The 26,207-nt window shown below is 43.9% G+C and overlaps 1 protein-coding gene across 2 annotated transcripts in view; it reads right to left on the reverse strand.

Annotated features, from left to right (window-relative positions):
- LOC138304332 (integrin alpha-M-like) overlaps positions 1 to 26,207 on the reverse strand; it is a 628,283-nt gene that overhangs the window by 116,046 nt on the left and 486,030 nt on the right. For both annotated transcript variants that reach the window (XM_069244296.1, XM_069244297.1), the window contains one exon: positions 19,338 to 19,451. In XM_069244296.1, coding sequence (XP_069100397.1) covers positions 19,338 to 19,451 — 114 coding nt within the window. The remainder of the gene's footprint in view (positions 1 to 19,337; positions 19,452 to 26,207) is intronic.

Genomic DNA, 26,207 nt, shown 5'->3' on the forward strand with positions numbered 1-26,207 from the left:
GTCAAATGTTTTATAAAAAATCGACTAGTAGTAAGATCTCATCCTCTTTGATGTCCCGGCAAGAGCGATGGCAACATGTAAATGTCAAATCCACTGTCTGGTGCTGTGGCCTGGCAAAAAGCCACATTGATTTGGGTGCACCAGGGAGCTGATGACTGTCTGGAATCTAGTGGTCAGGATTTTGGCACAGATTTTGATATCAACATTATTCAAGGAAATTGAATGTAGGACCCACAATCCATCAGCAGCTGGTCAGTCTTGGGGATGACGATGATAGTCGCAAGATCCAACTCTTGGGGAAAGGATCCTTTTTGAATGACATCTGAATACAGCCAGAGTAAGTGAGGGGCTACTATATCACAGAGTTTGGAGTAATATCCGAGGGGAAATCTGTACAGCCCTGGAGTCTTCCTGGATTTCAAATCATAGATGGTCGATTGGATCTCATCTACAGTAAAAGGTTCCTCTATGGTTCTTTGCTGGACTTGTGGCATATGGGGAAGGGGTATGTCTGCAAGTCCACCTCTTGGCTGAGTGCATTCAACGGAAGGACACCGTCAGAAAAAACAGAGTTGCTCATAGTAAGTAGCAAATACTGCTGCAATCTTGTTGGCTGTGTTAACTAAGGATCCTAATGCATTATTTATGGTGGGGATAAACCATGAACCAATATTTCTGGTCACCAGCCAATAGAGAAGCACACTGCTCTTATCACCATGTTCGTATATGCACTGAGTGGTCATGCACCCACACCGGAAGGCTTTGTGAGAGACTACCTGACTTAGAACGGCTCTATGTATCACGAGCTGTCGAGTCAGTGCCTCAGTGGCATTGAAAGCGTCTGCAGTTTCATTATTAAGTATACGGGTCTCGAGGTCTACAAGGTTGCATTGTCGATCTCTTTCCTTATGTCTAAGGTATGCTTCACCATTCCCTGAATGGTTAGCTTACCAGCTTCCCAAAGAGGACAAACGTTATGAACTGTCCCAAAGTTGGTCTCGAAGGAAGAGTTTAACTCTTCAGACAAGTATTCAACCAGTCCGTCATCCACTAGGAACCACGTGCAACATCGGATGTTTATGGGGTGCCGGGGATATCAGTCAAAGAAGTGAACTGATATACCCCGGGTGAGCATGGAAGCTCCAGTCATGATGGAGATGTCAATTTCTGGGAGAAAGACATAGTCAATACGGGACATTGTGTGAGTAGAAGCCGCAGTATGGGCAAGTGCTTTGTCTCGTGGGTTCCAGGCCCTCTAGACATCGCAGAGCACAAGGGAGTACATCCAAAGGTTGAGGATTAAGAGTGGGCTTGATGGTCTTGAATGACAGGGCCAGAAACATCTAGAACTGGATCAGCTACAGCGTCAATGTCTCCCCAAAGGATCTGCGCGCCATGGGGCAGATCGGTAACTAGCTGGATCAAGTCATGGAGAGCCTATTTTTGCAGTGGGATATAGATGCTGAGTAGTAGTAAGGTTACCAATCACTCCCACATATCTACCCAGCAGGTCATGTAGAACCTGGGCAACCACCAAGGGAAAGGCCTTGTGTAAGAGGATTGCTGTACCCCTAGTACCACTAGAGAAGCCTGAATGAAAAACTTGGTTGTAGACAAATCTGCAGAGAAAGGGGCATCAAGTGCCCAAGAGGTGGGTCTCCTGCAGTAAAGCTACTCCAGACTGGTGACAGTGGAGAGACTTAAGAACTATGGTGGGCTGAACTCCATACTGGAATTGGTTTGAAGTGTCAGGAAGAAAATGGCAGGAGAAACCTGGGCAGCCCAAAGACAAACAAGGCAAGAATAAAAAAGAACAAAATTAATACCCACAACAATATTCCCCTTCTTCCCTCCACCCCACACTTCTATGCTGGATGCATCTTTTACCCACTAATACCCATACACAACAACAAAAATCATTACAGGGTTTTCAAAGAGGACTTTTTCCTACACATGGATCAAGGAGAAAGGCTACGTGCAATGTTAGGCACCCTGGGTCAAGGTTAAGTATTTGGTGGTCTGCAGGCAAACTGAAATTGCGATCTCAACAGTGAGTCTATGTCAAAGGAGGCAGTGTCACCCTCAGTCTCCAGCAGGGCTTGGTACAGCCAGGGCCCACCGGAGCCATCAGTCTCTTGCGGGGGTGCTAACAGGTTGGCCATCTGGGACCCTGGGGATTATTCACACCCCCAACTCCTGTCTTTGGATTTAGTGCGTTGACTGGCCTGGACTCGAGTGTTGGATAGTCTTGGAGAATCAGATCTCTGGAGAGATCTCTGCTCAGTGGTCCACTCTCAGGCAGCCTTTGGAGTGTTGAAGAACTGGGAGCATGAGTCGTGAACAACCAATAGTCTTGTGGAGAATAGCAACATATAAGGAATCAACATCGCTCTATGCTTCTGTTTTACTGCATCAGAGGATTTTACATTGAAATTGCATTGTTCTAGTGTGGTTGGGGAAGACCATAACATGAGATAATTGGTGAAGGAGCTTACCGTGGATGTGCACCTCATGTAGAATAGTGTTTCGGTCCCAAAAGTTCAGGATTTTGCTAATTTTTGGTTGATGAGGGGCCCTAGGAGGAGGTCATTGCATCAATGACCAATACACCCACTTCACCATGAACCACAGCAACAAGGATCCTTTTGGCATCCAAGAATGAAAGCAGGTCTCCACAAAGGTTGTGGAGCGGGGGGCCTCAGCCCCTTTGGGGAAGCCCCAGATATTGCTCCTCTGGTAGCAGTTTTCAGCATCCTCGCCTCTGGTTTTTAGAGTTTGAGCAGTCGCCGTTGGTGTATTTACTTTGGTTATGAGGTCAGAGGATTTGTTGTTGAGGGTGGAAACACGACCCTCCACCTCCATCCCCAGCCCTGCCACACTGTTGAGATCTCATCACAGCAGGGCCATGTCAACACCAACTTAACCAATTTTAGATTCCAGGGCTTTTTGGGATGCATGTATGGCCAGGAGGATGTGATGCAAATCTAGGGGTGCAGAGGATCTCGGAGGGGGGATCCCACCTGTGAGTGTCTTGGTAGAGTCAGAAGCACTTGTAGCATATCTATCTTTCTTTGATTGAGACCCCAACATCAGGGGTTTATCTTTCCATATATTCTCATTACAGGGAGATGACCATGGTTGGTCTTCCCGTGAGCCACTGCAACACATTGGGATATACCAACAATAAGGTGAGGAAAAAAGATATAGAGGCCCTCTGCTTTATTACGAGTCAATTCAAAAACAACTCCAACTCGGATTAGGTCGGACAGATGTCTTCCCCTCAACCTGCCTGCCCACAGCCAGGGAATGCGTGAGCAGACAGGTAGTGATATGCAAGGGCACAAATTGAAGAAAGATGAGCAAGCCCAACGTTCCTTGGCCATCCTAATGATTAGTTTTGGACAGTGTAGTGGGCTTCAGGAGGGCTGAGGTCAGCTGTCAATTCAGTGAGAGCTTTACAAACTTATGTGCATCACAAGAAGGGTGCCAATGTCGCTGTATGGGTTTGCATAGAGCAGCAGTCTACACAGAGACAGATAGTGGGGGGGAGCAAGAAGTGGGTAGAAGATACTCTGGCCAGAGGGCAACATTTATTTATGTTGAATATCACAAAGTTAGTGCAGACTAATTATTGAGAATAAAGTCAGAGGGATCCAAGTGTGAGGAGGTCACTCCTTTAACCGGCTAAATGGAGGGTAAAGGCATGCAGCAGGAGTTGTGCAGGCCAACAATGTGAAAATGGAAGCAGGCAATTCAGTATTACTTGGAAGGTGGTGTCCCAAACTTCTGTCTTGGTGTGCAACTTGAGGTTATAGTGGATAAGACAGTCTCATCAATTTTGCTGATGATTACTGCACTCTGTGGCACTCCAGTGCTGCCTGATTACAGCTACATAGTCAAAACAATGCAGGGCCACTTCTGAAGATATGTGGCCCAGTGCGTCAGAGGCCATCCAGACAGAAACAACTCCAGACTGCTCTCAGGGTCACATAAACTCTCAGGTGGGCAGTGTGGGGGAGGTCCAGTGCGCGGAAGCAGGTTGATCCCCGTGCCATCTGGCTCAATCCTGGGACTAAAGTAATACAGGGCCACAATGGAGTGCCGGTGGCTTTTGGCAGAGTTTGTCGATCCCCAAGGCCCACTGCCAGCAGTCTATGTCGTGGCCCCAGACACTCACAGGTCACTACAGTGATGATGGTGTAACACTAGCATCCTGGTTCATTGGAAGTGGCCATTACGAGTGGTGGGGAAGTGGCACCATCTAGAGTGGATACAGCAGTTCACATGGTAGATGGGTGAGCGCCAGTCAATCCGCAGCCTCCCAAAATAATCAAAGGGCGCATTCAGATAGCATTTGGCAGTTCTTAATACTCATTGACCGGAACCTTTTGACTTCTGTGGACACCGATTTATTAATACTGGAACCTGGGGACCCCACTTAATCATTATTGGAATCTGGGCACCCAAATGAGCCATTTCTGAAAGCTGGGGAGCTAATCTGTTAATATTACTGACTTCATAGCAGTTGCGGACCCCATAAGGAAGCTTCGTGGACTCCCAGGGGTCCCCATACCACAGGTTGGGAACCACTGTACTAGATTGTCGAGGATGTCTCAAAAGCATCTTTAGGACGCGTCCTCCATCTTGCCTGCATCTGCTATGCCCCCATTGCACAATGCAGCGCACATAAATAGAGAAAATATTGAGATGAAATAAGAATATTTCTCCTAGTTATGCCTCTATCAGAAGGGCGCACCATTCTGGTGCAAACCTAGCTATACAAGTCTTTATAAATCTGAGTTTTCATAGAAAATACATGGGTGGATGCATACAAGCATCTATGTCTCACCCATGTTATGTCTACCTGATGCACAGTAATGCAAGGCAGCACTCAAGGTCACATTATATTCATTGTTATTCAAATAAATATGATAGGCTTCAAGTTCATATATAGCTCAGTTTCCAAATTAAAAGAATAGCATCTATATGCTGCCCACAATACACTATTTTATTATTGTTATTCCACCGATCGGTCCAGGCATGCTCCCTCCCATACAGTCCCTTAAACAGGTTCACATTATAGGGAGTAAACAAGAAACCCATTGCAGGGCCCCTTTTTGGTGAAAAAGGCTACAAAATTCCTTGATGAAATTAGATTTGACTGAAAATGCACTGAACAATAACTATTTGGGGAATTTATGCAAGCCAAAAGAAATTTCAGTGTTTATAGTGAATATGAAAATAAAGTTTGTGATATTAATTAAAGATTTACTCAGCGAAACTCTGATAGGAAGAAGAGATAAGATTTATAACAACATATAGCAATGGGAATGAGGTTATTTATACTAGCCTCAAGAAACATTTAGAGGCTCTCTCTCTTGATTCAGACTTCTGTAAAATTCTTCCTACAAACTTTTAATTATGTACAAAAGAGCACACAACCTAAAACCACCTAAGTCCGAGTGATATTGTGAATTATAAGAAGGCTGATTTAATTTCCTTTAGAGGTGTTACATAGTTACCAAAATCAATGAAAGACTGTTATAAATGTGGTAAATGTGTTTGTTGTAAATATGTTATGGATAACACAAACATTTTCATAGATTTCAAAGAAAGATTGAAGTTTACAATTCTAACCTTTAAGAATTATAGCAGTACAAACCACATTCATATGATTGTTTGTAAACAATAATATATTGGCGACACAACTAAACAATTAAAAGAAATGTGGAATGAACATATTAGGACTTTTAACATTTTTGACTCGTAGTATCCAATGGCAATTAATTTTAAACAAGAATATTATATTGATGAGATGGGCAACATTAGATTTGAACATATCAAACCTAGTAGATGGAGGGATATAGAATTTCTATTTAGAGCCAGTGAAAATTATCGATAAAAATAGAATGAGAACTGTTGAACAAGATTTTAATTCAGATGAGGAATTGCACACCTTACTGTAATATTTAAGACTTCTGATTGAAAAACATTGGCATTTATCAAAGATGACAGTTTAGGTGGAGCACTATTATATAAGTGTGGTTTAACTTTATGTTAATGTACAAGTATGTATTTGTAATATATCTGATTGAATATAAATTGGCAAATAAAGTATCATATAGATGGGAAGGTTTGCGGTGTTACATCTCTAATGTGTTTGAGATTGGTTTGGTAGATTCAGCGGTATATGATTCAGTTGAGAGCAATACTAGTCATTAAAGTATACTAGCAGATTAATGGTCATATCTTTATTAAGAGATTCATAGTTTGATCCTGATCCCAGTTCAGTTGTGATGTAGCCAATTACAGTAACAATGGATGGGGGATAATTGATCCTGAAAGTTGTACACAACTGTTATTGATTGCCTAGGACTGATATCTTTCTTTTATCAGATTAAACAGGATGACATGTTTTGTCTTAAGTAAGGAGTGGAATGTAACATCACAATGATGGAATAAGTCTGAGGTTATTAGGAAAAGGTTCCAAGCTCAATTAAGATTGATGCTCACGATATGTCAGGACTTAATTAACGTAAGGATGACTTTTTTTTTATTTATTTATTTAATGGATTGCTTGCTGATAATATATGATATATATTAATGTTAAAATCGGTTTTGGAAGGATGATTGCCATTTGATGTTGGGTTTTGAGGTATATTAAGATAATGACTGGTCACTTCATTATCACATAGCACATTTGTTAAGTGGAGACTTGTAGTCTGATAGATGGTGGTTTGATCCTTGTGTAGGGACCCATTAATATTATATGATTTTATTTTTCATTTACTTATTTTTGCTTGCAAGTAATGTTCTGAGAAAAAAAATGTTTATTTGTAGACTGATTTTTAATCTACTTAGATTTTAATGTTGACATTATCCAACATATATACAGTAAGTCCTCTATATTTATTAAGGTTAGAGTGTGAACAGGGTATTTCATATGATACGTGTGGATTAACCCAAAAGTGAACTTTTGACTTCAGAATTCTGACTCATGTTGGTAACTTGGTGGGCTTCTTGATTACTATATAATCAGCTGGCCAATATGGTGGATTCATGATCATAAATCTCGTTCATATCAGGACCCTTTTCTTATCTCTCATATTTTACAATCTTACAAAGAGGTGAAGGATGAATCTGCTGTACAATTAAAACATATTAAAGATGTTTTTTCATATAATCTTCTTTTAGTATTTCTATGATCTATTCATTACTGATATTTATTTAGAAAAAATTATTCTGTGAGTGACAACACAAGGAGAGTGGACTGCTTTTTGTTTATCATGAGTAAACCTATGAGGAGTGGGAAGATAATTGGGGCAACTTTTTGAAGTAAAATTGATAGAACTATGGGTAGCTGGAGTATTTAAGAAAGATGATCATGCTTGGGGTGTATCAAATAGATTCAAATTGTATATAAATATATATATATATATAAATGGTTTTGTAAGGAAAGTGGCAAGATAATACAGCTTTGTGGGGGCTTAGAAAATACTTCATAACTAAATGGTGTCCCCTAGTGTAAACTAAGGTCATTACTATGCCACCAGTAATGAAAATGTTCACTTACAATTTAGATAGTAGTAAAGACTAATTGGGTTGTATAATACCAGTTGTTCTCTTTTTATTTAGAGAACAAATGTTAAGAAAGAAGGAGGAAATCTGTGAAGAGTGCACCAGTATTACAGGTTCGTAGATGAGTTAATGTGTGTTACAGTTTCTGTATATCTTTGTGGATTATGGGACGTTTTGACCAACACTAATGTAGTTCTTAAATCAATGCTTGTCTTATGAATCAAAGGAATGAAACCCAAAGAAATAATTTTAACATAAATTCTAATACATGAGAATATATTGATGTAATGGAATACTTTAAAACAAATCTGATTTAATCGACATGACACATATAATTATCAAAAAGGTTTTCTTTGATATGCAAATTGTTTATGCATTATATGCTTTTTCATTATGTAAGCTGAAATGGTCTGCTTTATAAAAGTAAGAATATTGAATCTTGAACCAAATATATTTATATGACCACTGCTGTTATTATTGTACACTCCATTAACAGTACATGTTAAGCAATTAATGTTGAAACAACTAGTCAAGACATTTCTGTAGAAGTTTGGGGAATATTTGCCCAGTGTATTGTTTGGTACATTTAAATTGTTGTGTTGTTATTAGTTATTATGGTTAATATGTAATATAAACGTATGGATTACCTGTTACGCATTATGACTTATTATATTATTGTTATTGTTTAACAGCCCTGAAGAAGCATTTGTTTCACAAAATGTGTTTTTGCTGTTATTCTAATAGTCAATTATCTGTTTCATTGCTGTTGGGACCAGTTATGTGAAGAGAATATTATGGAGATATTCTGGAAATCAATGAACTATTTAGAAAAGTAAAGATACTTTCCTTATTGAAGATAAAAGATGGACTGATTTGCTATTTATACAGCTTTGGCTATATTACCTTTAACTCACCACTCTACCATGTACTGTTTTTCTTACAAAAGATGTAATTTATGATGTTATAAATGTTGTTGTAAATACTATCATTTTCAATGGTATAAGTGATGCAATATAAAAGGGTGTAAGCAGTGCATGGGGAAGGCACAAGTTATACTCATTGTAGTGTGGCTACTGAGATGAATGCACTGCATATGGAGGTGCATGAGTGTAGGAGGCTGGACTGGCTTGTAGTGAGTACCAAGGGGTACTTACACCTTGCACCAGGCCCAGGTATCCCTTATTAGTGTATAGGGGTGTCTAGCAGCTTAGGCTGATAGAAAATGGTAGCTTAGCAGAGCAGCTTAGGCTGATCTAGGAGACGAGTGAAGCTCCTACAGTACCACTAGTGTCACTTGCACAATATCATAAGAAAACACAATACACAGATATATTAAAAATAAAGGTACTTTTTTTGTATGACAATATGCCAAAGTATCTCAGTGAGTACCCTCAGTATGAGGATAGCAAATATACACAAGATATATGTACACAATACCAAAAATATGCAGTATAGCAATAGAAAACAGTGCAAACAATGTATAGTTACAATAGGATGCAATGGGAGCACATAGAGATAGGGGCAACACAAACCATATACTCCAAAAGTGGAATGCGAACCACGAATGGACCCCAAACTTATGTGACCTTGTAGAGGGTCGCTGGGACTGTAAGAAAACAGTGAGGGTTAGAAAAATAGCCCACCCCAAGACCCTGAAAAGTGAGTGCAAAGTGCACTAAAGTTCCCCAAAGAGCACAGAAGATGTGATAGGGGAATTCTGCAGGAAAGACCAAAACCAGCAATGCAACAATGATGGATTTCCAGACGAGAGTACCTGTGGAACAAGGGGACCAAGTCCAAAAGTCACGATCAAGTCGAGAGTGGGCAGATGCCCAGGAAATGCCAGCTGTGGGTGCAAAGAAGCTGCCACTGGACAGTAGAAGCTGAGGATTCTGCAAGAACGACAAGGGCTAGAAACTTCCCCTTTGGAGGATGGATGGCCCACATTGAGAAGAGTCGTGCAGAAGTATTTTCCTGCAGAAAGACCACAAATAAGCCTTGCTAGCTGCAAAGCTCGAGGTTAGGGTTTTTGGGTACTGCTGTGGCCCAGGAGGGACCAGGATGTCGCCAATTGCGTGAGGGGACAGAAGAGGCGTCCAGCAAGACAAAGAGCCCTCTCAGAAGCAGGCACCACCCGCAGAAGTGCCAAAACAGGCACTACAAATTGGAGTGAAACAGTGCTCACCCAAAGTTGCACAAGAGAGTCATACGCCGCTGGAGGACAACTCAGGAGGTCGTGCAATGCAGGTTAGAGTGCCGTGGACCCAGGCTTGGCTGTGCACTAAGGAAATCCTGGAAAAGTGCACAGGAGCCGGAGTAGCTGCAAAACACGCGGTTCCCAGCAATGCAGTCTAGCGTGGGGAGGCAAGGACTTACCTCCACCAATCTTGGACTGAAGAGTCACTGGACTGCGGGAGTCACTTGGACAGAGTTGCTGAGTTCAAGGGACCTCGCTCGTCGTGCTGAGAGGAGACCCAGAGTACCGGTGATGCAGTTCTTTGGTGCCTGCGGTAGCAGGGGGACGATTCCGTCGACCCACAGGAGATTTCTTCAGAGCTTCTAGTGCAGAGAGGAGGCAGACTACCCCCACAGCATGCACCACCAGGAAAACAGTCGAGAAGGCAGCAGGATCAGCGTTACAATGTTGCAGTAGTCGTCTTTGCTACTTTGTTGCAGTTTTGCAGGCTTCCAGCGCGGTCAGCAGTTGATTCCTTGGCAGAAGGTGAAGAGAGAGATGCAGAGGAACTCTGATGAGCTCTTGCATTCGTTATCTAAGGAATTCCCCAAAGCAGAGACCCTAAATAGCCAGAAAAGAGGGTTTGGCTACTTAGGAGAGAGGATAGGCTAGCAACACCTGAAGGAGCCTATCAGAAGGAGTCTCTGATGTCACCTGCTGGCCCTGGCCACTCAGAGCAGTCCAGTGTGCCAGCAGCACCTCTGTTTCCAAGATGGCAGAGGTCTGGAGCACACTGGAGGAGCTCTGGGCACCTCCCAGGAGAGGTGCAGGTCAGGGGAGTGGTCACTCCCCTTTCCTTTGTCCAGTTTCGAGCCAGAGCAGGGCTGAGGGGTCCCTGAACCGGTGTAGACTGGCTTATGCAGAAATGGGCACCATCTGTGCCCATGAAAGCATTTCCAGAGGCTGGTGGAGGCTACTCCTCTCCTGCCTTAACACCTTTTTCCAAAGGGAGAGGGTGTGACACCCTTTCTCTGAGGAAGTCCTTTGTTCTGCCTTCCTGGGCCAAGCCTGGCTGGACCCCAGGAGGGCAGAAACCTGTCTGAGGGGTTGGCAGCAGCTGCAGTGAAACCCCTGAAAAGGCAGTTTGGCAGTACCCGGGTCTGTACTAGAGACCCGTGGGATTATGGGATTGTGCCAACAATGCCAGGATGGCATAGAGGGGGCAATTCCATGATCATAGACATGTTACATGGCCATATTCGGAGTTACCATTGTGAAGCTACACATAGGTAGTGACAGCATGACCCCCACAGCATGCACCACCAGGAAAACAGTCGAGAAGGTGGCAGGATCAGCGTTACAATGTCGCAGTAGTCGTCTTTGCTACTTTGTTGCAGTTTTGCAGGCTTCCAGCGCGATCAGCAGTCGATTCCTTGGCAGAAGGTGAAGAGAGAGATGCAGAGGAACTCTGATGAGCTCTTGCATTCGTTATCTAAGGAATTCCCCAAAGCAGAGACCCTAAATAGCCAGAAAAGAGGGTTTGGCTACTTAGGAGTGAGGATAGGCTAGCAACACCTAAAGGAGCCTATCAGAAGGAGTCTCTGACGTCACCTGCTGGCCCTGGCCACTCAGAGCAGTCCAGTGTGCCAGCAGCACCTCTGTTTCCAAGATGGCAGAGGTCTGGAGCACACTGGAGGAGCTCTGGGCACCTCCCAGGGGAGGTGCTGGTCAGGGGAGTGGTCACCCCCCTTTCCTTTGTCCAGTTTCGCGCCAGAGCAGGGCTGAGGGGTCCCTGAACCGGTGTAGACTGGCTTATGCAGAAATGGGCACCATCTGTGCCCATGAAAGCATTTCCAGAGGCTAGGGGAGGCTACTCCTCCCCTGCCTTAACACCTTTTTCCAAAGGGAGAGGGTGTGACACCCTCTCTCTGAGGAAGTCCTTTGTTCTGCCTTCCTGGGCCAAGCCTGGCTGGACCCCAGGAGGGCAAAAACCTGTCTGAGGGGTTGGCAGCAGCAGCAGCTGCAGTGAAACCCCTGAAAAGGCAGTTTGGCAGTACCCGGGTCTGTGCTAGAGACCCGTGGGATCATGGGATTGTGCCAACTATGCCAGGATGGCATAGAGGGGGCAATTCCATTATCATAGACATGTTACATGGCCATATTCAGAGTTACCATTGTGAAGCTACACATAGGTAGTGACCTATGTGTAGTGCACGTGTGTAATGGTGTCCCCGCACTCACAAAGTCTGGGGAATTTGCCCTGAACAATGTGGGGGCACCTTGGCTAGTGCCAGGGTGCCCACACACTAAGTAACTTAGCACCCAACCTTTACCAGGTAAAGGTTAGACATATAGGTGACTTATAAGTTACTTAAGTGCAGTGGTAAATGGCTGTGAAATAGCGTGGACGTTATTTCACTCAGGCTGCAGTGGCAGGCCTGTGTAAGAATTGTCAGAGCTCCCTATGGGTGGCAAAAGAAATGCTGCAGCCCATAGGGATCTCCTGGAACCCCAATACCCTGGGTACCTCAGTACCATATACTAGGGAATTATAAGGGTGTTCCAGTATGCCAATGTAAATTGGTGAAATTGGTCACTAGCCTGTTAGTGACAATTTGGAAAGAAATGAGAGAGCATAACCACTGAGGTTCTGGATAGCAGAGCCTCAGTGTGACAGTTAGTCATAACACAGGTAACACATACAGGGCACACTTATGAGCACTGGGGCCCTGGCTGGCAGGGTCCTAGTGACACATACAACTAAAACAACATATATACAGTGAAATATGGGGGTAACATGCCAGGCAAGATGGTACTTTCCTACAATGAGCTTTAATAATTCTAAGGTGTTGCATAAATTATACATTTAAATGTATAAGGATAGAATTTAACATTCTTATGTAGTTTAAGTTTGTTTTTTAGATAAAGAATAAATAAAGTTATATTAGTTTAAAGGCTGTGCATGGGTTTTAAATTTAAGGTAAAACTATAATTTTATAATTTGTAATATTTGTGAATTTTAGTTTTGGTTTATATAGAAGGAATAAGTATTGTTTCTCTAACTCTAACAATGGTTTACCCTTTGTTTTTGTGATTGAATTTCAATGGCTTTTGTTTTAACTTTAATAAAAATATATTTACAATCATACAATTTAGTGTCATTGAGTGGAGTGTTATTAGGTTGAGTGTGGTACAGAAGAGTGGAGGAGAGTGTCATACAGTGTATAGTGTCATAGAGTGGAGTAGGGTGGAGTGAAGAAGAGTTGACTGTGGTACACTGGAGTGAGGTACAGTGGAATAGCATACAGTGGAGTGGTATATAGTGGAGTGGAGTAGAATGAAGTGCTGAGATCGGAGTGGGGTGCAGTGGAGTGGAGTTTAATGTAGTGTATACAGTAGAGTGGAATGGAGTGTTGTATAGCAGAGTAGAGTGGTGTAGCATAGAGTGGAGTAAATTATTATTTCATGCAGTGCCACGTTGTATAGTACAGTGGCAAGGAGTGCTCTAGAGTGGAGAGAAGTAATGTTCAGTTGAGTAAAGTATTATATATTGAAGTGGCATCTTGTACAGTACAGTGGAGTTGTGTGTAATAAAGTGTTGTGAAGTGTCATACAATGGATTAGAATGTTATACACTGGAGTGTTGGGGCATAAAGTTGAGTAGAGGATTACACAGTGTAGTTTAGTGCCATAGAGTGGAGTTCAATGTTGTATAGTCGCACAGAGTGCAGTAGAGTCTTGTACGGTAGAGTTCCATAGAGTAGAGTGTGGTAGAATGTGTAGAGCAAAGTGTTGCACATTCCCATAGAGTGGGGTAAAGTGTTGTGCAGTGGAGTAGAGTGCAGTGGAGTCCAGTGGAGTGTTCTAGAGTACAGTGGCATGGAGTGGAGTATAGTGGAGTGGCCGTAGTATACAGTGGAGTAAAGTGTTGTGGAGTGGTGTGTGGTAGAGTGAAGGGGATTGGTGTAATGAAAAGTGTTAAAAACTGTCAGAGTGGAGTAGAGCAGAGTGACACAGAGTGGACGAAAGTGCTGTACGGTGGAGTGGCGTGGAATAGAGTAAAGTGTAGTACAATGTGGTAAGGTGGAGTGGGATATACTGTTGTACAGTAGAGTGGAGTAGTGTCTCAGAGTACCCTATATTAAATGGGGTGTAGCAGCATAGTGGGAGTTTTATAGAGGCCTGTAGATTGGAGTAGAGAGTTGTAAAGTGCTATAGAGTAAAGTAGAGTGCTATATACTGGAATTGACTGGAGTACATTGTTGTGCAGTGTACCGCTATACAGGGGAGTATAGTGTGGTACAATGGAGGGATGGGCGTAGACTGTTCTTGAGTGAAGTATAATATTATTGAGTGTAGCACAGTGGATTGGTGTGGAGTGGAGTTGGGTGGAGCGGTGTAGAATGGGGTAGTGTACAGTGGAGTGGCAGAGAGGAACAGCATACAGTGCAATAGTACACAGTGAAGTGGTGTACAGTAAAGCGGCATACAGTGAACTGGCATAGAGTGGAGTAGCATAGAGTGGTGTGCGGTACATTGGAGATACGTACAATGGAATAATGTAGAATAGATTGTTGTAGGTTTGAGTGCCCTGGCGTACAGTGGAACAGTTTACAGCGAAATGATGTAGAGTGGAATGGGGTAGAGTGGAGTGCAGTACAAGGGAGTGGTGTAGAGTGCAATGGGATTCAGTGGAATAGCAAACAGTAGAGTAGTGTGAACTGAAATAGCATACATTCAGGTTGTGTAAAGTGTAATATTTACAGTGGAATGGTATATATTGGAGTGGCATAGAGTGGAGTAGCGTACAGTATAGTAGTCTAGAGTTGAGTGGCATACAGTGGAGTGGGATGAGTACAGTACACTGAGTAGTGTTCAGTGGAACAGCATAGAGTGGAGTAGGCTAGAGTGCAGTGGTATAGAGTTGAAAAGCATAGGGTTTAGTGGTATAGAGTGTAGTGCCATGCATTGGAAAGTGTATAGTGGAGAGGTGTACAGTGAATTGGCACAGACTGGAGTAGTGTAGGGTAGAATAGCATACACTGGAGTGTTGTTGAGTGGAATGATGTGGGGTGATGTACAGTATAATAACGTACAGTGGAGTGGTGAAGAATGGAGCGGTGTAAAGTGCAGTGTGGCAGAGTGTAATAGCATAGTTGGAGTAGCATAGAGTTGACTAGGGTATAGTGACATGAGGTACAATGTAGTGACATACAGTAGAATAGTGTAAAGTGAAGCAGTGCAAAGTGAAGTGGCATACAGTAGAGTAGTGTAGAGTAGAGTGATGTAGAGTGCAGTGGCAGAGTGGAACAGCATACAGTGGAGTGGCATAGAGTAGAATAGCATATAGTAGAGTGGAAAACGGTGGGATGGCTTAGAGTGGAGGGGTCGTAGAGTGGACTAGTGTAGTGTTGAGTGGGGAGAGTGAGTTTGTGTACTATTAAATAACAGAGAGGAGTAGCATAGACTAGACTGAAGCAGTGTACAGTGGACTGGCATAGAGTGGAGTGACATAGAGTGTAGTGGCATAGAGTGGAGTGCCATAGAGTGGAACTGCGCACACTGGAATAGCACATAGTAAAAAGGTATACAGTGGAGTAGTATACAGTGGAATAGTGCACAATGGATTGGCGTACAGTGTAGTGACACAGACCTGGAGTGGCATACAGTGTAGCGGCATACAGTGGAATACCATACAGTGGAGTGCTGTACAGCACAGTGGTGTAGAGTGGAGTGCGCTAGAGCGGACAGGTGTACAGTGCAGTAACACACTGTGCCACTCCACTCTCTACAATTCCACTCCACTGAGTGGAGAAGTTTACAGTGGATTAGCACAGAGTGTTGTGAGTTACAGTGTAGTGCAACGCAGTGGAACAGCACAGAGTGGAGTGGTGTAAAGTGGTGTGGAGTGTAGTGGGGTACAGTCGAACAGCATAGAGTGAAGTAGCATACACTGGAGTAAGGTACAGTGGAGTGGTGAAGAGTGGAGTGAGGTACAGTGTAGTAGCACAGAATTAAGTGAGATACAGTGTAGTGGTGTACAGTGGAATAGCATAGACTGGCATGAAGTGAAGTGGGTATAGTAGATTGGCATAAAGTGGAGTGTTATACAGTAGAGTGGAATACCATAAAATAGAGTGCCACAGGGTAGAGTGTAGTCAGGCAGACCGTAGTGGTGTATAGTGCAGTAGCATACTGTTAAGTGGGGTAGATTGGAGTATTTTAGAGTGGTGTGGCTTAGAGTGGAATGGCATAGAGTGGAGTGGCATAGAGAGGAGTGGTATACCGTGGATTGGCAGACTGTGGAGTACCATATAGTGGAGTGTTGTAGAGTGTAATATGGTTGAGTGTGGTAATGTAGAGTGGAGTGTCATATAGTTAAATAGCATACAGTGAAGTGTCCTACAGTGGAACAGCATAGAGTGTGGCAGCATAGAATGAGGTGGCATACAGTGGTATACAGTGGTATAGTGTAGAATGGAGTGGTGTACAATGTAATCATGCAGAGTGGATTGTTGTAGGGTGGAGGTGCATAGAGTGAAGAGGTGTACAGTGGAATGGCACAAAGTGAAGTGGTGTACATTGAAATAGTGTACAGTACACTGGAATACACTGAAGTTGCATACAGTGGAGTGTATTAGGGTGGAATAGCGTAAAGTGAGGTGTTGTAGAGTGGAGTTGCATTAAGTGGAATAACGTACAGTGGAATAGCATAGAGTGGAGGGGCATACAGTTGAGTGATGGAGGATGGAGTTTTGTAGAATGGAGTGGCGTACAGTTCAATAGCATACAGTGGAGTGGTGTACAGTGGAATGGGGTTGAGTGGGGTGACGTACAGTGGATGAGCATAGATTGGTGTGACATATGGTGGAGTAACAGAGTGGAGTGGTGTAGAGTGTAATAGCATAGAGTGGAGTGGCGTAGAGTTGAGTGGCACAGCATGAAGCAGGGTAGAGTGCAGTGTGGGAAATGAAACAGACATAGGGTGATAGTGGGTGAAATGATGTAGATGTAAAGTGTCAGGAATATACATTATGAGGTGCAAATGTACATTTTTGGTAGTATGTGTAATTAGTGTAAGTAGTTTTAAAGTTATAAGATTTAAAATGCTTAGTTATATATTGTGCTGCGGTATACCACAATAAGTCGATAAGTTTGTGGATTACAGCGAGCATACCTATGAGAATGCAGTACGTGATTGGGTATTGACTGAGTTTACCAAACATAAAAGGCAACCATATCATTTTTCAGCACAATTTGGCTGCATTCTGTGTTTCACTGCAATTCTAGATTAGATCCTTGTGTGTAGGTAAGTAGTAGGTATTATTCTTGTTTTATTCTTATTCCCTACCTAATACAAATGTATTAGATAGTTAGAGAATATATATATGTATATATATATATATATATATATATATATATATATATATATTTATATATATATATATATTCCATTTTTGTTCACTTGCTGCAGTGAATTCTTGTGTACTGACTGCAATTAAACATGGTGTGCATTGTATACATTTCCAGAACCCTGGGCCTGATATCCACTTTGTTTTGGTGAGTTTAAATCACATTTTTTAATTTGTTGCACATTTTACATATATATATATATGTATATATGTATGCAACCAATGAAAAATTTGAATAGTTTTAATATAAGAAATACAATTACAATTATTTTCTCTATGATTTTTTTTAAATAATTTAAATTAAAATGTTTGTATGCATTTATTATGTAATAAAAATTATTTAGAGTTATGTACAGAATTAATTTACACTTATTTGAATGGTAAAAATGGTAAGGTATATTTCATTTTAAAGTTAGAAAGGTTATTAAATTAATGTCAAATAAACTAGCACTTTTGGTATGTATATATATAAATATATATTTATATATATAAATATATATATTTATATATATATATATATATCATTTTATTTTTTCATAAAGGTAAAAGTAAATAACAAAGATTAGTTTGTGTTTTTACAGCTTGTTTTCTCCTGCCTTAATTGGTAATCCATTTGTTGGCTATTCTTGTTTAAATATAGTTCATTATGAGGAAGTCTGCTGTAAAGGATAGACAACATGAATGTAATTCCCTGCATTCAAGAAGTCTGATACGATAATTGGTGATTCGTACAAGCTGTATGCAGTATTTGTGACTGAGCGGAATACAACGTAGGCTATGTGAAATCAAAATCAACCATTGTATACTTTATGAGTTCGTTGTTTGTTTGGAGTCGCTATTGGGTAGTGCCAGCAAACAGTGTTTAAAGAAGTAATGCATTTTGACGAGAGAGTTGTGATCCTCCATGTGTTCACTTTGTTTTACAAACAGCACAATATTTCCATGAATCATCAATCATGAACATTACATATCGTGTGGAAATTGGGTGCTCATTGTTGTCAATACATTCATGGTGTTAATGCTTTTTTGTCCACGTGTGATTTCATGGTTTGGAACGTATTTTTTATTTTCCAGTTGTCACATATTTTGAGATACTTGTAAAGTGCTGATCTTCTATATAGAAAAACTCCTCTGGCTTTCTTTCACAGTTGTTTGCAACTGTGATGAATGTTCTGTACTGTACTGTGACTCAGCCTTAAAACCACTACCGTTGAGCTAGTCCTTGGCTGCTAAGCCCAGGTCCCAACAGCTTTTTTATTCCAGCGTGAATTTGCCTTTTAGGCTGAAACCACTGGAGTCTGGATTTGAAAGCAAAGGTCCGCTGGTGGTGCCTAAGTCACTCTCCCAGCTCCCCGAAATGAATTGCAGCATGCACAAGGGTGCTTCAAGAGAGAGAAGAAGAGGGACGGGGGGAAGGGATGCTGAGAGAAAAGAGGGGAGAGAATGAGAGAGAGAAAGCATGGATGAAGGGGAATAGAGAGACAGAGCGAAGGGAGGAAGGAAGTGGAGATGCTCTGAGTACCTTTCCTGGGAGTGGGCTTGTTTCCCCAGTCCAGCCTTGCTTAGCCAACCTAACCTACCAAGAGAGTCAGAGCATTGAAGACAACGTTTTGTCGGAGATCAAGTAATAAGTGCCCAGTTTAACAGAGAACACTGGCAAACTCACATTTGCTATTGCCAGGTTATCCTTGCAACTGCCACCAGCGTAGTATACCGCTAGTAAAATGCAGAATCAGAAGTACCATTCTTTGCATAATCTGCAGTTCGTCATCACAATCAATCGTACACAAATATGTCAGCTTTCACGTAGGGATCTTTGATCTGCCATCATCCTCCTTTGCACCACTACACCCATGTACACTTTGTGGCTGTTAGTATCCTTACTATGTAGTAAAACTGAGATAACAAGAATGGGCTCTATAACTGATGACTTTTTTTTCAACACAAAAATTAATGTTACATTTGGAATGGATAGTGTTCTTCATGTATACACCATACATCTGTGATGGGGAAAACGAGCTAAAAACGATGGAAAACGGCCAGGATAATAATCATGGTTTTGAACTGATTCAAGGAATTCTAACCATCACTGCAGTGCTTTTGCATCACATGAACATAATGCACTTGTCATCTTTGCTTTTTAAGCTCTGATTTGTTCAAGTAGAACTTACCCTGGAGCTCGTCCTAAAGATGGGATGGTTAATGTTGCAGGTGCTTTTCCTCACAGCAGCTCCCTCTGGGCCCACATCTGTATTGCAATTGATGGACATTATCCGCCTGTTTGACTAGACCAATGAAATTCCATGAAGATGCAAGTTAGAGCGCAAAGATTACATTCGTGAACAAAAAAAGCTAGATAAATATCTTCTAAGTAAAGTTAATTGGAACCCACTGAAGGCGCACCCAAAAGACGTTGTTTATGTGACATTAGCAGACAGGTTTCCACAAAATTGTAAACTCTTGATTTCCCTCTGAATTTACACATCACCTTAACAAACATTAACAAACAAAACAAACATCATTTAGGGTCAAATCAAGTCGATCTTCACCATTAGTTTCCGTAAGATAGAAAAAAATGACTTGTAATTTAGAAACATGTTCTCGATCAGGGGTTTCAAACTCAGAACAAACCGGCGCTTTTCTATCCCCGACTTTCACGTTTATAAAAAATGACAGGTGGAATGCATGAATTAATCTCAGCCACAGGTAATTAACGTGCAATATTCAAATATATTTGCTTTTGCTCCGTGTGCCACTACTGCCACGGGGCAGCCATGTGCAAGTCAGCTTTGCCCCAGCTCATAAAAGAACAGTGTAGATCGAACTACTAGGCGAGGTTCCCTCTAGATGAGAATAAAATCAGCCTTAGGCTGCTTTCAGCATTTTTGGGTCTCTTCAGTGAGGTGCAATGTTGGTCTTATAGCACAGCGAGCATGGGAACTAGGTCTGGATACAACTAATGCACTTACGGCATCCCACTGAGAAAAACAAAACAAAAACAAGCATTTGCAATGTAATGGGTCTTGCGTTTGCTCGAGTTAGAGGTAGCGTTGTAAATTCCTAACTGGACTTTGCTTGCCACATAAATTGAAAATGAAAAGTTAAACAGCTGACATAAGCGAGTCTATTCAAAGCGCCACGGCCGCCAGGAGCATGAGCGAGTAGGATTCACACCAAAGGAAAAAAAAGTTTGCTCAGTCAAACGTATCAGCAAAAGTGCAATTAGCCATGTAACAGGATCGATGGCCAAGGCATTAACAAAACTGACCCAAGGAGGGACAAACGTAAAGCATTTACCAATGATAAAGGAGTTTTGAAAGGCAAGCCCATGAACGAGTGATCGTGATGGGTGTGCAGTGGAAGTGGTTAAAAGCCCACATAGATACCACCAACACATAAGGAAAGAGCTTGCCCCGATCTGGGACTCTTGGTCACCTAACTCTTAGAGTTGCTGGTAAGTTGTCCCAGACCCGATCAGGCTGGGAGCCAGTGCAGCTGACCTACCTGGGAAAAATCCTCAGTTGTGCACTCAGAGGGGCTGTTATGAGGTGCAAGGAGGATCCAACCAGTCACACTGACAAAAAATCCAGGAAGATAACGAAATGGTTTGCACACATCCTGCGATCTGCCACGCATTCAAATCCTGGCAGGGCAGAGCCATCTCTCTGTTTGACCATCCAAGGTCGATCACATCGGTACCATCAACGCTAGTGATGAAGCAGGCAAAACAAAAAAAAAATGTTTAATCTGTTAGGCTGACCTGAATTTTATGGCCCCAAAACCAGGACATTTCACAAAAAATAGGAGAAGGACTACCATTTTACTTCAATCGAGTGTATAGAATGACAGCGCTCATCAGCACAGAATTACAGAACAGGCACTAAGAACATAAATAAAATTAAATTTTTGTTGCCAGTATAATGCCTTCTAATTAAATTTCTTTCTGATAACACCTGCTAACTATCTCATCTTTGGAACACAAAAAAATCAGCTCCCACAGTTTTCAGGCGCCCCTCTCTAAAAACCGGACATCAGCTAAATTTCCCAAAATCTGCTGAGACAGCTGGTGAAAAACAGGGACTGTCACGGCAAATCCAGGATGCCTGGTCATCTTACAATTTGTGCAGTATCAGTCAGTGGTGATTAGCACGTGTGAGTTATATACACCAGATGGTGTGCAATGACTTGCCCCCTATTGACCCCTTCCTGATCACTACAAGCCTGTTGTATGCATTTGATTTGCACTTTTTCACAGCTGCATATTGTGCTTCATGCCCCTCACAAGGCGCTATAGCGCTTGGAGTGGACGGATATCACGCTTATCCACGCGTTTTGGACCATGATTGGAAAGAGGAATGGCATTTATTGTAGTGAAATTTTTTCCCAATATGTATCTGGGAGAACATTGATATTTGAATGGTAAAGTTGTATTTCCAGTGCCCGCTGAGTTCAATAGCGTGCCCTGCAGATTAGGTTAGTGATGCGCAGTGTTCCTAAGGCTGCATTCCTGAGAGGGTCATGTGGAGGGAGAGATGGCTGCCTCACAGAATTTTACAGCTGTGCTGCAGTAATGGGAGGCAACACCAGTGTGTGATGGGAGATAGTGCCTGTGTGGCAGTGAGGGAGGCAGTGCCCTAGCTTGGATGATAACAGCGCCGGTGCGTGAAGGACCAGGATGTAGCTGGGACAGGGGGAGGTGTTTGGGGTGTCATACCCCTGTCTAATAACTGTATTTTTTTATAAATAGTTGGGTATAGGTGCTTTCAATCAGGTATGCTAAGGTGTCCATCGGATTTCCCCAGGGATTTTTAGATACATGCTTACTTTTTTTTAACAAAATCTTCTGTTTTCTCTAATTTAGTAACCCTGACAGTCTGCATTCCACTCCCTTCCCACTACACCCTAAGCCCCCCTCATGTGCCCTCCTTATTGTATGATGTATTTATCATTAAATGCCAGTCTGATTGTTGAAAACATGAACCTCCCACCCCTACCCCTCCATCTCACTGACCAAGGTACACCCCTGATGCGGAAGGCAGAACCACTGTGCCAGTGTGGGAGGCAGCACCAGCATGTGATGGGAAGCATCGCCAGTGTGGGTATGGGCGCTAGTGTGTGATGGGATGCAGGAGGCAGCGCCAGTGTGTGATTGTAGGCTGCATCAGCGTGTGTTGGGAGGCAGTGCCTGTGTGGGTATCAGCACCAGCGTGTGATGGGCGGCAGCTCCTATGTTAGTACCAGTGTCAGTGTGTGATGGGAGGCAGCCCCAGTGTGTGATGGGAGGCGGAGCCAGGGTGTGATGGGAGGGGGAGCCAGTGTCTGATGGGAAGCAGCGCCAGTATGGGTGTTAGTGCCAGGATATGATGGGAGGAAGTGCCAGGGCGTGATGAGAGGCAGCCCCAGTGTGGGTACGAGCACCAGCGTGTGATGGGAGGCAGTGTCTGTGTGGGTACGAGCGCCAGGCCCTGTGTGATACCAGTGCCAGCATGTGATGGGAGGCAGCGCCAGTGTGTGATGGGAGGCAGCACCAGGGTGTGATGGGAGGCAGCACCAGTGTGTGATTGGAGGCAGCACCAGAGTGGGTACCAGAGCCAGGGTGTGATGGGAGGCAGTGCCAGGGTGCTATGGGAGGCAGTGCCAGTGTGATGGGAAGCAGCACAAGTGTGGGTACTAGTGCCAGAGTGAGATGGGAGGTAGCACCAGGGTGGGTACCAGCGTCAGCCTGTGATGGGAGGCAGCGCCTTTGTGGTTACAAGCACCAGCATGTGATGGGCAGCAGTGCCTGTGTGGGTACCAGCGCCAGGGTGTGATGGGAAGCAGCACTAGGGTGTGATGGGAGGCAGCACGGTGTGGGTACCAGCGCCAGGGTGTGATCGGAGGCAGCACCAGTGTTGGTACCAGGGTCAGTGTGTGATGGGAGGCAGCACCAGTGTGGGTGCCACAGTGTGATGGGAGGAAGCACCAGAGAGAGGTGTGAGGCGGCACCAGGTTGTGATGGGAAGCAGCACCACGGTATAATGGAGGCAGCGCCAGAGTATGATGGGAGGTGGCACTAATGCACAGCTGACGGTGCAGAGGTGGCAGACACCCTTCTAACTCTTGCTGCATCAGGAGGGGACAAACAGCTCTGAGATGAGGCCACTGCCGCTGTGTGAAGTCCTTGCAGAGGGTGACTGTTTACAGTGGAAATCTCTTATTGTTTTTCCAGCATGTTTATTTGTGCAAGTGTGACCTCTGTGTCTGTGCTAAGGGGTTTTATAGCGCAGGCACACATGCCTATAGATCTGACTCTTATGGGGGACTCCTGATTTTTGGGACAAAAATGAATACATTTTGGCTGTTTTCCACCTGAAAATGCCTCCAGCTCAAATAGAAGTCAATGTGTGAAATACATTCTTCCGATTAGTGTTTTTAACTTCTTGTATGCCGAGGTCGAGATCACCTTGTCCTGCACCCGACCCAGTGGGGGAGCGCTCGCGCTCCCCCTGTGGGCCCCCCACCCACACACCCCGGTCGTAGATGGAAGGGGAATCACTTCCCCTTCCCCTTCTACCCCGCCCCTCCCCTCGGCAATCTGATGACGTCAGCGCGCTCACAGCGCACCAACCCGTCATCAAGTATTGCCGAGGATGCGCTGGAAGACATTTCCTTCCAGCGCGTTGAGGGAAGAGGACTCCAAAGAGGTGAGTCCTTCCCTTTTTGGGGGTTTGGGGGGGAAAACAGACACGGGCGAAAGAAAAGGGTTTTTCCTTTCCCCTTGTGCCTGTTTTCAGTGGATTCCTGCGGGGCCCGCGATCGTGGAGCAGGAATCCCCACTAGGCACCAGGGATTCTTTATAATAGGATTTAGGGGAGCGACCCATTGGGGGCTTTTTTTTTCCTATTTCGCCCCCCCCTCCCCCCCCCCCCCCCCCCCGGGGGCAGACCGGACGGTTTTCGGCCGATCTGCCCTCAGTGGGGGGTCTGAAAACAACTAGACACCAGGGAATTTATTTTGGTCATGTTTTTTGGGAGCGACCCCTTGGGCAAGGGTCGCTCCCATTGGGGGCTATTTTTTTCCCCTCTTTCGGCCCCCCTGGGGGCAGACCGGCTGATTTTTCGGCCGATCTGCCCTCATTGGGGGGTCTGAAAACCACTAGGCACCAGGGAATTTATTTTCTTTGTTTTTGGGAAGTGACCCCTTAGGCAAGGGTCGCTGCCCTGGGGGCAATAATTTTTTATATGTTTCGGCCCCCCCTGGGGCTAGATCGGCCATGTTTTTGGCCGATCTGGCCTCCGGGGGGGTTGAAACCCACTAGGCGCAGGGGATTGTGTGGTGTGTTTTGTGTGTTTGGGAGCACCCCTTGGGCAAGGGTCGGCCCCCGAAAGGAGGGAAATTTCATATTGGCCATCTCTGCCCCTTGGGGCCTAGTTTTGTAGGCTCATCTGCCCCCAAGGAGGGCAGAAACCACCAATACGGCAGGGATTTTTTTTTTTGCCAACTTTTTTGTTTAGTGCTGGGGGTGCCCCCTTTTGCCCCCTTTGGCAAGGGTCGCCCCCAAAAGGGGGCACAGTGCTGTTGGCCATATCTGCCCCCTTGGGGGAAGATCAGGCAATTTTTTTTACACCCATCTGCCCCTAAGGGGGGCAGAATCCACTTAGGCACCAGGGATCCTGTGTGTGTGTGTGTGTTTTGTTGGGGGGGGCACCTTTGGCAAGGGTCGACCCCCCAAAGGGGGCACATTAGTGATGGCCATTTCTGCCCACCTTGGAGGCAGATCAGCCTATTTTTTCTAGACCCATCTGCCCCCAAGATTGTTCCCTTTGTTTTTTTTGTGCTGGGGGCACCCCCATTTGCCCCCTTTGGCAAGGGCCGCCCCCTCAAACAGGGTACAGAGCTGTTGGCCATTTCTGCCCCACTTGGGAGCAGATCAGCCTATTTTTTTTAAGGCCCATATGCCTCCTAGTGGGGCAGAAGCCACTTAGGCACCAGGGACAATTTCTAAGTTCTTGGGGGCGGGGTGTTTTTCAACTGGCGAAGTATTTGTATTTGTGATTATAACAGTTTATTTCTTCTTTTTGTTCTAGTTCAAAGCTTTTGCTTCCTTTGCTGTGGATCCTTGCGGTTTTGGCAGTAGTTGTCCTGCGGTTTGCATGGTTGCATGTTTTAGGTAAGTGAAAGCAATTTACTCCAAAGGAGCATTGTTGACATGCATGAATGACATGTTTGTAGGTGGTGTACTAAATGCAGTATTGTATGTGAAATTGTCCTTAGATTTGAGCACAATGATATTTGTGTTGTCGTATGTCTAATTTGCTTTCTTTTTTTTTCTTTTTAGTGGGATATCATTGGTGATTGCTGTGTCTGTGCAGAGTAGTTGCTTTTCAGGCAAGTGAGTGGTATAGTTTTTTAGTACATAACTCTTTGTGATAAAGCTACACTTTGTTTATTACTTATTTTAGTGCTAGTTGTTGTTGGCAATCCATTTGTTGTTAGTGAGGATCATGGCTACCCGCAGGGTGACCTCTCAGCAGGTTGTTGGCATGCTCTTTGAGTCGCCTTCAGACCATGATTACGAGACTGACTCTGCATCTGAGGCAGAGGAGGAAGTGAGAGATTCTGGCAGTGAGTTTTCTGCCCGAGAGTATTCTTCTGATGAGGAAGCTACTCTCAGTGCAGATGAAGGGCCTGTTTTAGAGGAGGACATTGATGTGCCAAGAGTGCAGCAGCCTGGGGCTCAAGGGTTTCCCATTAGAAGACCTGACACCTGGATTGCCCCAAACATGGAGCAGCCACACTTACCATCATTTACTGGTCTCCCACGGTGTAGAGTCTATATGGAAAACTTTTTTGCCTGTCTATTTCTTTCACTTGTTTATGGACGATGTATTTTTGGAAGAGATTGTGGAGCAGACTAATTTGTATGCAGCGCAATATTTGAGGGATATCGCTGCCAGACTTAGGCCTCAGTCTAGAGCTACTCAGAGGGTTCCCACATATCTGGAAGAGATGAAAATGTCTTTAGGTTTGACTTTTTTGATGGGGTTGATCAGGAAGCCGTC

This window comes from Pleurodeles waltl, chromosome 7 (assembly GCF_031143425.1).
Source record: "Pleurodeles waltl isolate 20211129_DDA chromosome 7, aPleWal1.hap1.20221129, whole genome shotgun sequence".
Taxonomy (NCBI): domain Eukaryota; kingdom Metazoa; phylum Chordata; class Amphibia; order Caudata; family Salamandridae; genus Pleurodeles; species Pleurodeles waltl.